This window comes from Tenrec ecaudatus, chromosome 4, assembly GCF_050624435.1.
Source record: "Tenrec ecaudatus isolate mTenEca1 chromosome 4, mTenEca1.hap1, whole genome shotgun sequence".
Taxonomy (NCBI): Eukaryota; Metazoa; Chordata; class Mammalia; order Afrosoricida; family Tenrecidae; genus Tenrec; species Tenrec ecaudatus.
The window spans coordinates 196,636,494-196,651,310 of record NC_134533.1 but is presented as its reverse complement, the minus strand read 5'-3'; the positions used below and the strand labels follow the sequence as shown (position 1 = coordinate 196,651,310).

Genomic DNA, 14,817 nt, shown 5'->3' with positions numbered 1-14,817 from the left:
TGACAAAAAAACCCCCATAAAATCGTTTACACATCATCAAGATCGATGCCCAAGCTGTACAGAGTGGTCAAATAAAAGGCCTGGTTAGTCATCAGGGCCAGCTGTCTCAGAAGAAATGACATCTTTTCCTGGTTTCTGAGTTCGTTTCCTGGATGTCTTTGCCTTATAATCTGTGCCACTTGCCACGCCAACTCTAGGAGGTACCCTTTCTGGCTGGAATCACCTGGGATTGCAAATGCTGCTAGCACTGTGTTCCTTTCTGCTCGGATCAGCTTGTGTCTTCAATAGCTGCAAAATAAAAATAAATTAGAAAAAACCTCATCTTTCATATCATTGATTTTTTTTAAGTCTCATTTGAGGTTACCCCGTTGACACCACACTCTAAACAAATCCAAGTCTACATTCCCATTTTCCCCTGGAAGTTGTCTGCACTTTCAGTCGCCATAACAGAGGCCTACTTTGGGGTAGTATGATAAACCCCAATGGTAAGCTTGCTTTCATCAAGTCAATTCTGACGTATCGCAGCCCTATCTAGGGCTTCCAAGACTGCAAATCTTTACAGAAGCAGCGGATAGTCTCTTCTTCATCCTGTGAAGCTGCTGGTGGGTTTGAACCCCTGAACTTGTGTTAGCAGCTCAATGCCTCACCACAGGGCCACTAGGGTTCCAATTCATAAAATAGCTATCAATTAGTTTCCCAAAGTTACTTGGCCTACCGCCCCTTTTTCAGGGAAAAAATTACTTTGTGCCCCTCATGGCAATGAAAAAATGTTTGTATTATAGCCCACAATGGAGAATAAGATGTATATGTCTACCTTTGCAGCGCCCCACTCTCAGCCCCCTCCCTGCGGCACCCAGGTCCTGGGTCAATCCAATGCCCTCCAGAAGGTGGGCACCGCTGATCTAGGTTATCTCCAACACATCCCCCCACATGTAAGTTGCTCCTCTTGGTGGTACCTCACAGAGCTCTTAGGCTTCTTAGTTTGCTGTTGCTGTTTTTCCAGGTTGTCCCTCTCACAGATTAGTGTAGAAAGATGAGGACATGGCCAGAGGGACCACCTCTGACTTCTTCCAGCTCATAGGCTCATTGCCACAAAGCAGGGGCCAAATATGCCTTCACCTCCCACCCCTTTGTACCCTTATCCTACCACCAATTGCCCCAGGTTTCCTCATTCCCAGGACGGCATTCTTTGCACTGAGATCATCAGCAATAATATCATATGTTGCCATCACTATCATCATCGTTGTTAGGCAGTCCCCCACGTCTCACTTATAGAAAGGCAAAATGGTTGAAGGTAAATGCCGCAGCCTTTCTTTGATTGGTTGAGAAGGCAGCACACCAGAGCATTGTTGCCAGAGTGGCTTTCTCAGTCCTGGAGCCGGGGTATCTTATCAGCATTTTCTAGGGCAATACTTAGCTTGATTGGTGTCCATCACCGATGATCAGCGCGAGTCATTTGTGCATCCCCCGTTGGGAAAAAGTGTGGTTTGCCCACTTGTGGGGTGTTGATGTAAGTGTAGCTTCTGCCTTTGGTCACCAAAACTTTAGGCAAAGGCCATGCTGGTCTCTTGCCAGCCGGCATGACGGGAAGGCCTGATCTGTTTGTAGCTGATTCTGCCATCGCAGCGGTTTATTTTTCTTCACTATTTCAGTTACTTAATATGAGAACCAAATATAAACCTGCCTCGAAATAATGTCATCTCACACCTCTCTATTGCGCCATTGTGAATAATAGCTAACATTTATCACGATATTACTTGATGCCAAGCGCTGTTTGATGCACTTTGCATTCCGTTATTGCTCACAGCAGCCTATGTCATAGTCTCTGTTATGGTCCCCCACTTTGCATATGAGGGAACAGGCTCAGAGGAAAACTTCACTTTTCAATTGAAATATGTGTGTTCCTGGGAAATCGCTGTGATGGCATCTTCCAAATGATCATCTCCCAAGGTGAGGAAACTATGGCTCAGTGAGGCAAAGTGATGGATGCAAGATCAAGTGGCCAGTTGTTGCAGGAATAAGACTCAAACCCAGGTCTGACCCCAGGATTCCTTAAAACACTAGGCCTATAAGATACTCTAAGATACAAGACTCTGTGATACAAAGCTTCACCACATCTCAGTTCACAGAACCACAAGTAAAAGCATTAAATACTCTTGCTAACTGTTCTCCATGAAAAAAAACTAAAGACTTAGTGAAAACCTTCCCCCCTTTCTAAAATACCCATTAATATCCAGTGGGAGAGCTCTCATGAAAGAAGGCTGGGTTTGTAGACCGTAGTCCATGCCACTTAATTGTACATGTAGACATTAGTGAACAGGTGTATGCTCTGTTGTGTGCATTTTCAACCACAAAGTTAAATATGTAAAAAAATGGAAAATGTAACCTGATAATAAACAGAAAGCCTGTAAATGAAGTCAATAAATACAGTGAAAATACCAGAAAGTGGCAGGTAAAGAGGAAAACTCATTATTTGGGGTGAAAGCAAAAGGTGAACGAAGCATCATAAGGCTTAGTAAGCTACCCAAATAGCATTTTATTTTTAATTGTTAAATGACCAGGCTTTGAAGATTACTACTGAGAAAATTCTAGTTGGTTATGGGCCAGTTACAGTGTCTACTTTAAGCTTTATATGTATCATTTGCAACGGTCAATAACTCAGAGATAGATTTTATTATCTCTTTCCACGGCCTAACTTGTGTTCTAATAAATATAACTATGAACAAGCATCGCTGGGATGGATCACTATTGGCTTCAGTGTTACATATATTCTTAGATAAGATACTTTAGATGTCTGTTCCTTCCATTTCTTATCTGTAAAAAGATATAGTGGAACTTGGTGATTTCTACAATAATTCTAATTTTCAAATGATAAATTTAAACTTTCCAAGAAGAAAGCCCAACTGATATTTTCTGCAGAGACTCAGGCTGATTTCATGTAGAAAACCTGGCCACATATCACCAAACCAAGAGCAGAGGCAGTGAATTCTTCAATGTGGCTCTTCTACCTGTTATGAGCTGAGGAAGGGCATCAAGAGCATTCACGGAGAAAGCAAGAGGCCATTAAAAAGACAAGAAAGAAAGAAAAGGTCAAAGTGGATGTTGGGAGAGAATCTGAAACGTGCTCTTAATCCCAGAGTAGCTAAAGTAGCTAATTGAAGAAGTGATCAAGTCAAAGGGCTGAATAGAAAATTCAAAGGGCAACTTCAGAAGACAAAATAAAAGACTATAATGAAAAGTGAAAAGTTAGAAAACCAAAAAGGAAGCACACTCTCAGCGTATCTTAAACGGAAAGAATTGAAGAAAAAAATTCAAGCCTCAAGTGGCAAGACTGCAAGATTTTATGAGCAAAATATTAAATGATGCACGAAGTATCAAAAGAAGATGGAAAGAATATAGCGTCTCTATACCAAAAAGAACTAGTCAACATTTTGCCATTTAAGGAGGTGGCATATTAGCAAGAAGCAACGGTGCTGAAGGAAGAAGTTCAAACTGCACTGAAGGCATTAACCAAAAACAAGGCTCCAGGAATTAAAGGAAGAGCACTGAAATGTTTCAACAAAGACACGTAGATTGTTGCGATGCCAGGAATGATTTGATATGGTTCTTCTAGCAATAGCCTTGGCTGCTCTGCCAAATGAGCTTAGTTCTTAAAAAAGTATAATGCTCAAGACAGGCTTACAAATTTTTTTTTAGTTAAGTTGAACCATTGTTTAGTTTGGTTTAAGTAAAAAATAGCAACTCCAGGGCAAAAATTCCAGGGGTTCATCCACATTTCATGGCTTCAAGAAATCGGAGCCCATGAGTTCTGCATTTCCCTCCTTTGATCAGGATTTTTTACCTATGAAATCTTTGATCGAAATGTTCAGTAACCGGTCAGTAGGCGCCCTTCAGTCCGTGGTCTTTGGGCAAAGGAGGTAACTGGAATTGGAAGCAAGGAGCCACCCAGTTGACATCCTCTTTCCAGGCCTGATTCTCCTTGTTTGCGCCAGAGAGTAAAGATCCATTGTTGTGCTTTGGATGCCCATTTGTAAACTTTTAAGACCCCGGGCATTACGCATCAAAGGAGGAGATAGAGCACAACACGGAACATTATTATGAAACAAAGTAACGGAGCTATCCCAGGAAAGCATGACCCTACAGCTCCAAAGCAAGGAACCAAACTCCATGAGGCCTTTGGGTGTCCATATAGCGCCGGCAGCAGCCACTTCCGTTTTCATTGTAATAAACGTCATCTCTCACACAATTTTTGCCCAGTCAGCTTTTCACAGGGGTACAACGTATTGACAATAATTAAAGTAATTGGCTGTGCAATCCTACCCGCCCTTAAGGTAATATTTTCAACACTGTTGACACCCTTCCCCCACCCCCAACCTCTGGTAGCTACCAATAAGCTTTTTAGTCTATAGATTTGCGGTTTATTCTCTTTTTTATATGAGTGAGGTCATACTTGTCTTTTTGTGAATATTCGTCCTTCTGTGAGTGACTTGTATCACTCAGCATAGTGCTTTCTAGCTCTTTCCATGTTATTTGAAGACATCTATTTTTAGTTCTGGCTGTGTCAACATAAATACCTTGCTTTTTTTTGCCCCTCCTAAGCCAAATTCTCCCTCACCTCTTGTAGCTCTAGAAAGATGATCAGCCCACTTTCATCTCTCCCCAGTCATTTCTATCTGTGCCAGTGAGTTCTCATTGCTCATCCTTCACCAGAGAAAGTCCAAACAAACCGAGGGACTTCACAACTCTCTGGAGTCAAGGTTACCTGCTTTGCCGTGTGGTTCATGATTTTCAGAAGCTGCGACATCTTCTGACTGTGCTTCTTCCTTGTCTTTAATCATTTCTCCAGTTGCGAAGAGCAGATAGAATTTCTGCAGCAAATCAATCGTGGTCTCAGAACCATCACTGTGGTTGCTCCCTATTATAAAGAAATGGTGCTCCTGGGAATCAAATTCACCAAACGGCTTACCGCTCTCTGAATCTGTTCCATGCACTTCAGGATGATGGCTGAGGTGACAGAGAAAAGAGACGAACAGTATGTCAACCAAGTCCCTTGCAGGATTATATGTAAATGCTTTAAGATCATGTAACATAAATCCATTTCAACGCATGCGATTGAAATAGTCTGAATGTAGTTTGTGGGTTAAGTTTGACTCAAGGGCAATTTTGTAATATTCCAAAGGGAAATTAGATGTTTGTCTTTGGGTTGTAAGGCCAATATTATTTGTACCACTGAATTTTTATTGAGTACTTAGAGCTGTATTTTGACAAAAGTACTTGAAAGAATTCAAACTGTCATGAGTTCTGTATATTAAAGGGAAAATATTTTTGTTGTTGTTGTTGGTTTCTATTTTTATGGCTTTTAAAATGTTTTTCATCTGCTATAAGATTTTTATACCCAGTCCTTAGTATTATAAGTTGTCTGTTTAGAAGTGATCAATATTAGATATCTATTAATCAAGGGGTTATTGCTTATTTTTTTGGTAAAAGAAACAGAAAAGGAAACATAGATCTTTCCAATATGACCCATATTCTGTTTGGCTGCAAACAGCAGATCTGTGTTGTCAGGACAAGCCAGGAGCGTTTGAAACACACACACATATGCATGCACACACAGATGTGCACGCACACACACATGTGCATGCACACACACTAGCAAACTTGTGTCTTGAAAACAAAGAAAGTCCATTAATTTCAAATGATATCCTAAGGACTTTTTTCAGCTACAGCACTAACCAATCTGTGAATTCATCAACTCACAGTACAGTGTATTCTGTTCCAGCGTTGTCTGGGTTGGGAGAGGTGAGGTTGACACATTTGGGTCCCAGATCTGTAGGGGGGTATTTGTTGATGGCATCTGAGGAAAGAGTAGGGTGATTAGTCCATCACCCAAAGTCAGCTCAATTTCTTCTGCAGTGGGAGGTGTTTTCAAGCAAAAATGGATTTTATTAAGGGCTCTGAATAGTAGTACTCTCCTGAAATTAAAACATCTTGGTGCAGTCAATGATATATTGCAATGGTTGAGTCAATAGTTCCCGTCTTCTGTGTATCGCAAGCTTGTGATAGTATTCAAAGACATCTCTTAACTTCTTTTATCTCTCTCCCTCTGAAACGGGACTCTGATCGATGGCTCTATTACCTAGTGAAATGCCTGCCCGATTTATTTTGCGATTGGAAGAAGGCACTACTTTTTGCATGTTACAAGGTTGACAGTACACATAACTCTGGAATTCTAAGATTCCTGGGGGCTACGTGAGCCCTGCGGGGCATTTTTGGAATCTGAACGTCTGGTAAAGTTGGAGGACTTACAGAAAACCAACCGTTCAAGGAGGCCTCTGTTCTAGTCCACATTCCTGCACATAGGCCAGGACTTGTTTGCTCTATATCCCTGCCCTAAAACGATAACATCGGTTCAGGCTCATCAGTCACCTTTGAAGTTCCCCCAACCCTCTCCTATCTGTGTCTGAGCCTGTGGTCTGGGGAAGAAGTTCTAGAAGAGATCTGTGTCCATGGCTCATAAGAAGTGAAGTCAGAATGAACTGTAGCTTACAAGGACAAGATAAAATAGAAACTCTTGAACAGCTGGAGCATGGTGATGACGGGACGTTATTGGGCAGAGTGTGTCTTGGTAGGGATTTTGTAACTGAAGTACAGTTGAATGCAGGAAAGTCCAGTTCTTAGGTGAGAATGAGTAGGGGTGTGTTGGCATCAGACAACTTTAACTGTAAGCCTTTGAGAAATTGATTGAATATCACCAAATATCAAGTTCCTCATCCATAAAGTGGTAACACTAATACTTTTCTTTGAGAACTATATGGATGATTAAATAATATAATCCATGAGAATTTAGCGGAGCACCTGGCACATAGTACATAGTGTCAGATTGGGATTTTTTTTAAAAGCGCTTTTCAAACACATGGAGATTTCTTGGCAAAAACTTTGAGGTGCAATAATAAGGCTCAGGATTAAGTAGGCTGCAATTTTTCTCTGTGAGTTTTTCATGATTTTTTACCCAGGTCTTTGTTGGAAGATGTGAGTCTTTCTACTCCCCTAAAGTTAGTCTTGGAAACCTACAGAGGCAGTTCTACCCTGTCCTGTAGTGTGAAGGTGAGTCAGAATCAGCTCAAGGGCAGTGAGTTTTGGACCCATGGCCTTCGACTCCACCACTCTTCATTGACCAAAACCAAATCAAACTCACTGCCATTGGGTCAATTCCATAGAACTGCTGCTGCACCGTCAGAGCACTCGTTGACACATTTGAGTCTAAGATCTGTCAGGGGATACTTGACTCCCAAGGAGTGGCTGGTTGGTTCAAACCGCTGACCTTTGGTTAGCAGCACAACACATAACCCAGTATGCTACCAGGGTTCTTACTCTTGACCGAAGCGAAGCCAGATCTGCTGACAGATTATACACAGAAACATTAAATCCATTGCATAAACAATAGTGGAGAAAATCTTGAAGGACTTACGTCTGATCAAATGAACAAAGGACTTGATAAACTTGGTGATATAGTCCAAATCTGGTTTGTGGATTCGGCCAAGCTGGACTAAGTGATGATCCAATGGGTGGCTGGCTAAGTCTTCTAATTCCTTCTCATTGTGTGTAGGACCAAAGGAAAACACAAATAGAGTGTAGCCTTGGCACTTGGCTCTCATAGATACATTCCTTAAGAGTTCTTTGTCTAAATGGTTGGTTTCACCAGCTGATACTATAAAGATAACTTTGTTTTTCCTTGGGTTGGGGATTCCTTCAAAGACGTTGTCAATTGTCCACTGGAGAGCATGGCCAGTAAAGACATCTCCATTGAGCTGTTGAGCAGAGTTTTGGAGATGATGCTTCATTTGGTAGACACTGTTATAAGTGAGCAAATCAAACTCCAGGTAGACTGGACATTCTTCAGTGTTGGGCATATAATCCAGAGGAGAGTAGCTCAGGACTGCCACTCTATCTCCTAAGATGGAGGTCAGAGGGTCTGGGGCAATGTAAAAGTAATCAAGCATTGAGGTTATCGAAGCTTTGACTGCCTCAAACTCTTTGTGTCCTATTCTCTGGGAAGCGTCGATGAGGAACGCCACGTCCATGTAATGGTCTTGAAGAGAAGCGTTTCCGGGTTCAAACGTTGGGCTGGATTCTTTTTTTCGGCCACGATTTTCCTGACCTAAAACAGAATAACTCAAGTCATTCTTTTTATTAGAAGGATAAGGATGGCAAATACATAGCATGGGGTGTGTCTATGCTTTCTTCCCACATTTATGGAAGACATCGCTAATCAATCCCAGTATCTTCCCCGATACATTATCCAAACTCTTCATCAAAGAGCACCTAGAGTTAGACACCATCTCATGAGAAAAAAACAAAACACAAACTTATTTAGTACCCATCTTACATCTTTGCCCAAGGATGTATCTGCTCCCCAACTGCTTTTCATATATGCAAGATGAGAAACGTACTGCTATTTTTAGCGGATCCCAAATAGCTACAAAAATGGGAGTACACTTTTGCCTATGATCAATTACACGTAATAACCCCAAGAGAAAAGTATGTACGTCAAAGTTACTTTTCCTTATGGCACAGACACATACCCCGCACGGCACATCTTACTGCACTTCGCAGATGCTGCTTCGTTTCGAAGTGAAGGTTTGTGGCAACTCAGCCATCAAGTTTACCAGCTCCATTTTTCCAACAGCAAGTGCTCATTTCATGCCTCTGTGTCACATTTTGGTTATTCTCACACTATTTAAAACCTTTTCATAATGGTATTTCATGTTTAATAAACTACAGTATAGTATAACTAGCTTCTACATACACTAGAAGACAAAAAAGGTCCACGTGACTTGCTTTATTGTGGTATTTTCTTTAGTGTCGTTGTCTGGAAATGAACCCACATCTTCAAAGTGTGCATGGATACACATTCAAAACACGACCATGGAGCACTGCCATGAGAAGGAGTGTGACTTTAGTGCTAACCTGTCTAAGGCGTACGTTAAGACCGGGCTACCCAGAGTGACAGTCTATAAGCAGTTTATTGGCACATGAGAAAATGAGATTGTATCTTGCACCATGATGTAGATCTATTATATTACTAAGCATACTGATTAGTGTAGCTGACTTATTTCTTTTGGTGCAAGGCTTTCTCAGTGAAGAAAGTAATGCTTTAATTTACACTCTGATGTATGCTTCTTGACTTCTTTCAGATGCATATTTCAAGTTCTAAAGGAATCCTGTGACCAAAGTCTCCATTTGTAGGAATGGTGGCTAGGGAGTGAGAGCACACAGAAAAATAAGAAGGTAGTCAATGCATTTTTCTGGCATGAAAAAAGAAGGCTTGTGAATCTGGTAATTTGTAGACGCCCATTTGCACTTGGCCTTGTCGTAGAGGTATTTACAGCTATTGGTCATTTAATCTTCACAAAATCAAATAAACATATAATGCATAGTAAATAAACATATAATGCATAATAAAGAGATAAAAGCTTAATATGGAACTAGAATACAAAAATGCCACGACCGATTACATGTATAGTTATATTAATGTCAAAAGCGTATCCCCTAGATATCTATGTACAATCATGTGCCTCTTTTCTTCTACTTTTGGCCTAGATCAGTGTACTTATTAAGCATTACTGTACTTAGCTGTAGTATAAAAATTATGTAGTGGGAGTTCTGGTGGGATAGGTGGGGCAAGACATCCCAACAAAATTCTCGTAGAACAGCCAGCCATTGCTACCTTTGAGGAAGAAACAGATGTATTGTTTTGACAAAAAAAAAGCAACAACCCTCCTTGACACCACTTTCCTGGCCTTTTGTTTCATCAGTGCAGTTTTCAGTTGTCACAAAACTTCTGAGCTCTTTTTGGAAACCACTTTTTTTGTTTTCTGGAAGGTACCCAAACAAGGCTCAACGAAGCGTATTACTGAAAGAACTTGTCTGCAGCCACCCGCGGGTGACAGAAACATGCACGCACACATTGAGAATCAGCCTTGCATGTATGAACTGCAACTCTAGTGGACTTACTTTTTTATTTACCCCTGTGTGTGTGCATGCACACACACACACACACACACACACAATTTCTTGTTAACAGGAACTGGACTTCTAGTTACTCCGATGTGGGCCGCTCTAATTGATGAGCACCAACCATCTTGTTAAGAAGCTCTTATAATCTCTTTTCCCACACTACTAAGAAGTGGCCATGGATGTACCAGATTCTTCTTTTAGTAGTACATTTGCAGTCATTGAAGAGATTTTCTCGTCATAAGTATGTGTAAAATTTACGGGCTTCTCATTTCCCCACTTCCAAATTCAATGTAGAATAAAAGAAGCTTCATTCTTTTTTATTATGTAGTCGGTGGGGATTCACATTTCAGGTGATCATTTCAGTATTCAACAATCCAACAATGTAAACAGTTTACCAAACCTCCCATTTGCCCACCCCGTACATTTCCCCGCTTCTCTTCTACTGTAGAATATCATCTTCTCCTTCACGTTAGCTAACTTCACGTTAGCCCCATTGCTCTCCCTTCCCTCTCTGGCCCACCCATGCCTGGTAGACATCAGTCGGTTTCTTTTGTTTTTAAAAGCCTTTATCTTGATTTTCTCTTTTTATCACAATGTCCTAGTGTGATCAACTAACTCCATCTGCAGTTTGTTGTTGTTAGGTGCTGTTGAGTTGGTTCCAGCTCACAAGGACCCCATGGACAACAGAACAAACTACTGCCCAGCCCTGTGCCATCCTCACAGTTGTTGTGTTTGTGTCCATTGTTGCAACCAGTGTCGATCCATTTCGCCAAGGCCCTTCCTCATGTTCATTGCCATGTCTCTCTGCAGGAGCAATCTTTCCTGACAATGTATCCAAAATACGTGAGATAATTGTATCTTTTTCAAGACAGATGTTTCTTTTGGCAGTCCAGGTTATTTTCCCTATTCTTCGCCAACACCAAAATACAAGTACATTGAGCTTTTCTTCCATCTTCCTTATTCAATTTCCAACTTTAAGATGCACACGAGGCTATGGAAAAGACCATGGTTTGAGTTGGGCACACTTTAGTCCTTAAAGTAGTATCCTTGCTCTCCAATACTTTAAAGAGGTGTTGCGTAGCAGATTTACCCAATGCAATGTGTCATGTGATCTCTTGACTGCTGCTTCCATGAACCTTGACTGTGGATCCTTGACACTTTCGATCTTCTTTTTGTGGATCATGATGCTACTTTATTGGACCAATTGTGAGGATTTCGGTTTTCTTTACATTGAGTTGTAATCTATTCTGAAATACTTGATCTTCATCAGCAAGGGCTTCAAGTCTTCCTCAGTCTCAGTATGCAAGGTTGTGTCAACCCCATATCTCAGGTTACTAATAAACCTTCCTCCAGTCTTGGTGCTACATTCTTCTTCATGTTATCCAGATTTTGTGATGATTTATTCAGCATGCACTTTGAATAAGAATACCGATAGAATACAACCTGATGCACACCTTTCCAGATTTTAAACCACTAAATATTCCTGTGTTCTGTTTCCACAACTACCTCTTGATTATGCACAGGTTCCTTATGAGCACAATGAATTTTTCTGGAATTCTCACTCTTCTCAAGGCTATCCATAATTGGTTAGGATTCCCCAGTGCCTTTACATAGTCAATAAGACACAAGTAAACATCCTTACAGTATTCCCTGCTTTCAGCCAAGATCCATCCAACATCAACAAGGATATCCCATGTTCATATCCTCTTCTGAATCTGGCCCACACTTCTGGCAGCTCCGTGTCAATGTACTGCTGCAACCATTGCTGGATGATTCTCAGCAACATCTTAATTGCATGTGATATTAGTGATATATAATCTGAGCATTCTGTTGGATCTCTTTTCTTTGGAAAGGGAACAAATATGGATCTCTCCAAGTTATTTGGCCAAGTAGCTGTCTTCCAAATTTCTTGGCTCAGATGAGTGAGTGCGTCCAGTGCTTCCTCAGCATGATGATACATCTCAGTCGGTAGTTTGTCAATTCCTGGAGCCTGGTTTTTGGAATGCTTTCAGGGCAGCTTGGCTTCTTCATTCAGTACCATTGATTCTTCATCAAATGCTACCTCTTGAAATGGTTGTACGCCCACTAGTTCCCTTTGGTACAGTAACTGTGTACTCCTGCTAATTTCATTGGATGTTTCCCATGTCGTTCAGTATTTTGCCCAGAGAACATTTCAATATCACACCTTGAAGCTTGATTTTTTTTTTTCCTTTAGTTCTTTCGGTTACAGATATGCTGACTATGTTATTCCTTTTTTATTTTCTAACTCTTCCTCTGTCATATTTTCAGTGTCTCCCCACCTGAGGGACTCATCATCTGGCTCTACCACTGACAATCTTTTGTTCTATTCATGAGGTTCAGTAACTGACCATATTTTGATGCCATCCACAAGGCTTTCAGTGGCCAATGGCTCTGAAGTGGATAGCCTGTGCCTTCTTAGTAGCCTTTTCTTAGTCTGGAAGCTCTGATGAAATCTGTCTACTTTGGGTGGCCCTCTTGATATTTGAAATTTCAGTGACAGGCCTTCAGCATCACAGTCACCCACAAGCCACCGCAGTATGACAAACTTATAGGCAAGTGGTGGTCACTTAGCATATGCCTTCCAAATTCATCCACGTCATGAAGTGGTTCACACTTCCATCATTGTTCTTTAGCAATGTGTAATATTCCGTTGTGTGTATATACCAAAGTTTTTTATTCATCATTCCACTGATAAACATTTAGGTTATTTCTATCTTATTGCTGTTGCGTGTAGTACTACAGTGAGCACAGATGTGCATAGATCCTTTTGTGAACAGCAGCTTCTATTTATTTAGTGTATATACCAACTAAAAGGATTGTTGAGTCATATGGTATTTCTACTTCCAGATGTTTGAGGAAGCGACATACCATTCTCCAGCTATAACTATAACAGTGTATGAGGGTGCTAATCTTTCCACACCCGTTCCAGTATTTGTTATTTTCTGTTTCTTTCTCTTTTTTTAGCTTTGCTATCAGTTTTGGTGTGAGATGGTATCTTGTTGGTGTTTTGATTTGCATCTTTCAAATGGCTTACGATCATGAGCATTTATTCATGTGTCCATTGGCCAGCTTGATGTCTTCTTTGAACTGTCTGTTTTTTTAAACATTTTATTAGGGGTTCATACAGCTCTTATCACAATCCATCCATATACATACATCAATTGTATAAAGCACATCTGTACATTCTTTGCCCTAATCATTTTCCTTTTTTTCTTTTCTTTTTTTACATTTTATTAGAGGCTCATACAACTCTTATCACAATCCACACATATACCTACATCAATTTTGTAAAGCACATCCATACCTTCTTTGCCCTAATCACTCTCAAAGCATTTGCTCTCCACTTTCTTGGCCTCTGTTCATTTTAAAATTCGATTGTCTTTTTCTAATTGAGGCGTTGCAGTTTTCTCTAGTTCTTAGAGCTTAGTTCCTTGTCCATATGCCATTACCATGTTTTCTCCAGTCGGTTGACTCAATTTTTCTTCTTTTGGCGAGGTCTTTGGATACATGCAAACCCAAACTAAACTCGCTGCCATGGAGTCAATGTTGACTCATCATGAGCCCCCTGTGTGCATTGGAGGCTCTAACTGTTTGTAGCAGTAGAAAGCCCATTCTTTCTTCCTCAGAGCTGCTGGTGGCTTAGAACTGCCAACCACTACACCATCACAGTTCCTGGGTTTGGATACACATAAGTGACTCATTTTGAGGATGCTCCAGTCCTCAAGATTGTCTTCTACTCTGTGATTTTCTAGGTATGGTTGACAGTGTGTTTATACTCTTATTAGGGTCCTAAAATTCATCTCTATTTTTCCATGATGAATTTGAGACTTTGAGGATATACAATTAGGCTTTGATCCATCTTGAGTTTATGAGAGTATTCCCTCTGAAACGGAATTTTTTTAGAACTACGTACTTAAAAAAAATTTATAAAACAGCCTTATCACCTTCAAAGTACTCTCCATTATGCTTAATACATTTGTCAAATATGCAATTCCATACTTTCCTTTCATGTACCTTTTCATTGGCTGAAATGAAAAGAAGAGGCATGGAACAAAGTCAGGTGAGTCAGGTGGGTGGGGCAAGAGAGGCATGCTTCTTTTTTGGCTAAAAACTGGCACATTGAAATGGCTGCGTGAGCAGGTGCATTGTTGTGGTGGCAAAACCAGTCTGCCACAAATCCGGCTCTTTTTTTTAACACACTGTTGCGTAATCTTTTTAGAACCTCTAAACAGAAAGAGTGATTAACAGTCTGACCTAGTGGAATAAACTCCAAATGCACTATCCTCCTTATGTTGAAAATCAAACGAGCATCATCTGAGCTTAGATTTCACTTGGCGAACTTTTCTTGGATGAGATGACGATGGCTTTTCCCACTGGCTTGATTGATGCGTGCTTTCAGGGGTTGTAAGAATAGCACCATGTCTCGGCACCCTGGAAAAAAATCTGGGCCACTTCAGAGCTTTTCTTTCTAAGTCTGGCATATTTCCACCAGACACTCTTTTTCCTGCTCAGTCAGAACCCGAGGCACAAATTTCGCAGCATTCCTTCTCACTCCCAAATTTTCTGCTAAAATTCGCTGAACTGAGCTCCGAGATAGTCCAGATAACTTCCTCATCCCTTCAATGGTCTGTAGTCGGTCTTTGTGCACAAGTGCATGAATTTTTGTCAACATTTTTATCCATCAGGAAGTTGACAAATATTCAGAATGAGGTTTGTCATCAATTTACATTTCACTTCTTTTGAAGCAAGGAAACCATTTGCGCACTTGAGGTTTTCCCC

General features: G+C 40.8%; 1 protein-coding gene across 1 annotated transcript in view; it reads right to left on the bottom strand.

Annotated features, from left to right (window-relative positions):
* Positions 1 to 268: 268 nt before the first annotated feature.
* COL6A5 (collagen type VI alpha 5 chain) overlaps positions 269 to 14,817 on the bottom strand; it is a 127,829-nt gene continuing 113,280 nt past the window's right edge. Inside the window, exons 37-40 of the mRNA XM_075547895.1 lie at positions 7,469 to 8,158; positions 5,758 to 5,854; positions 4,763 to 5,004; positions 269 to 288 (exon numbers count right to left, since the gene is read on the bottom strand). Of these exons, the coding sequence (XP_075404010.1) occupies positions 269 to 288; positions 4,763 to 5,004; positions 5,758 to 5,854; positions 7,469 to 8,158 (1,049 nt within the window). The remainder of the gene's footprint in view (positions 289 to 4,762; positions 5,005 to 5,757; positions 5,855 to 7,468; positions 8,159 to 14,817) is intronic.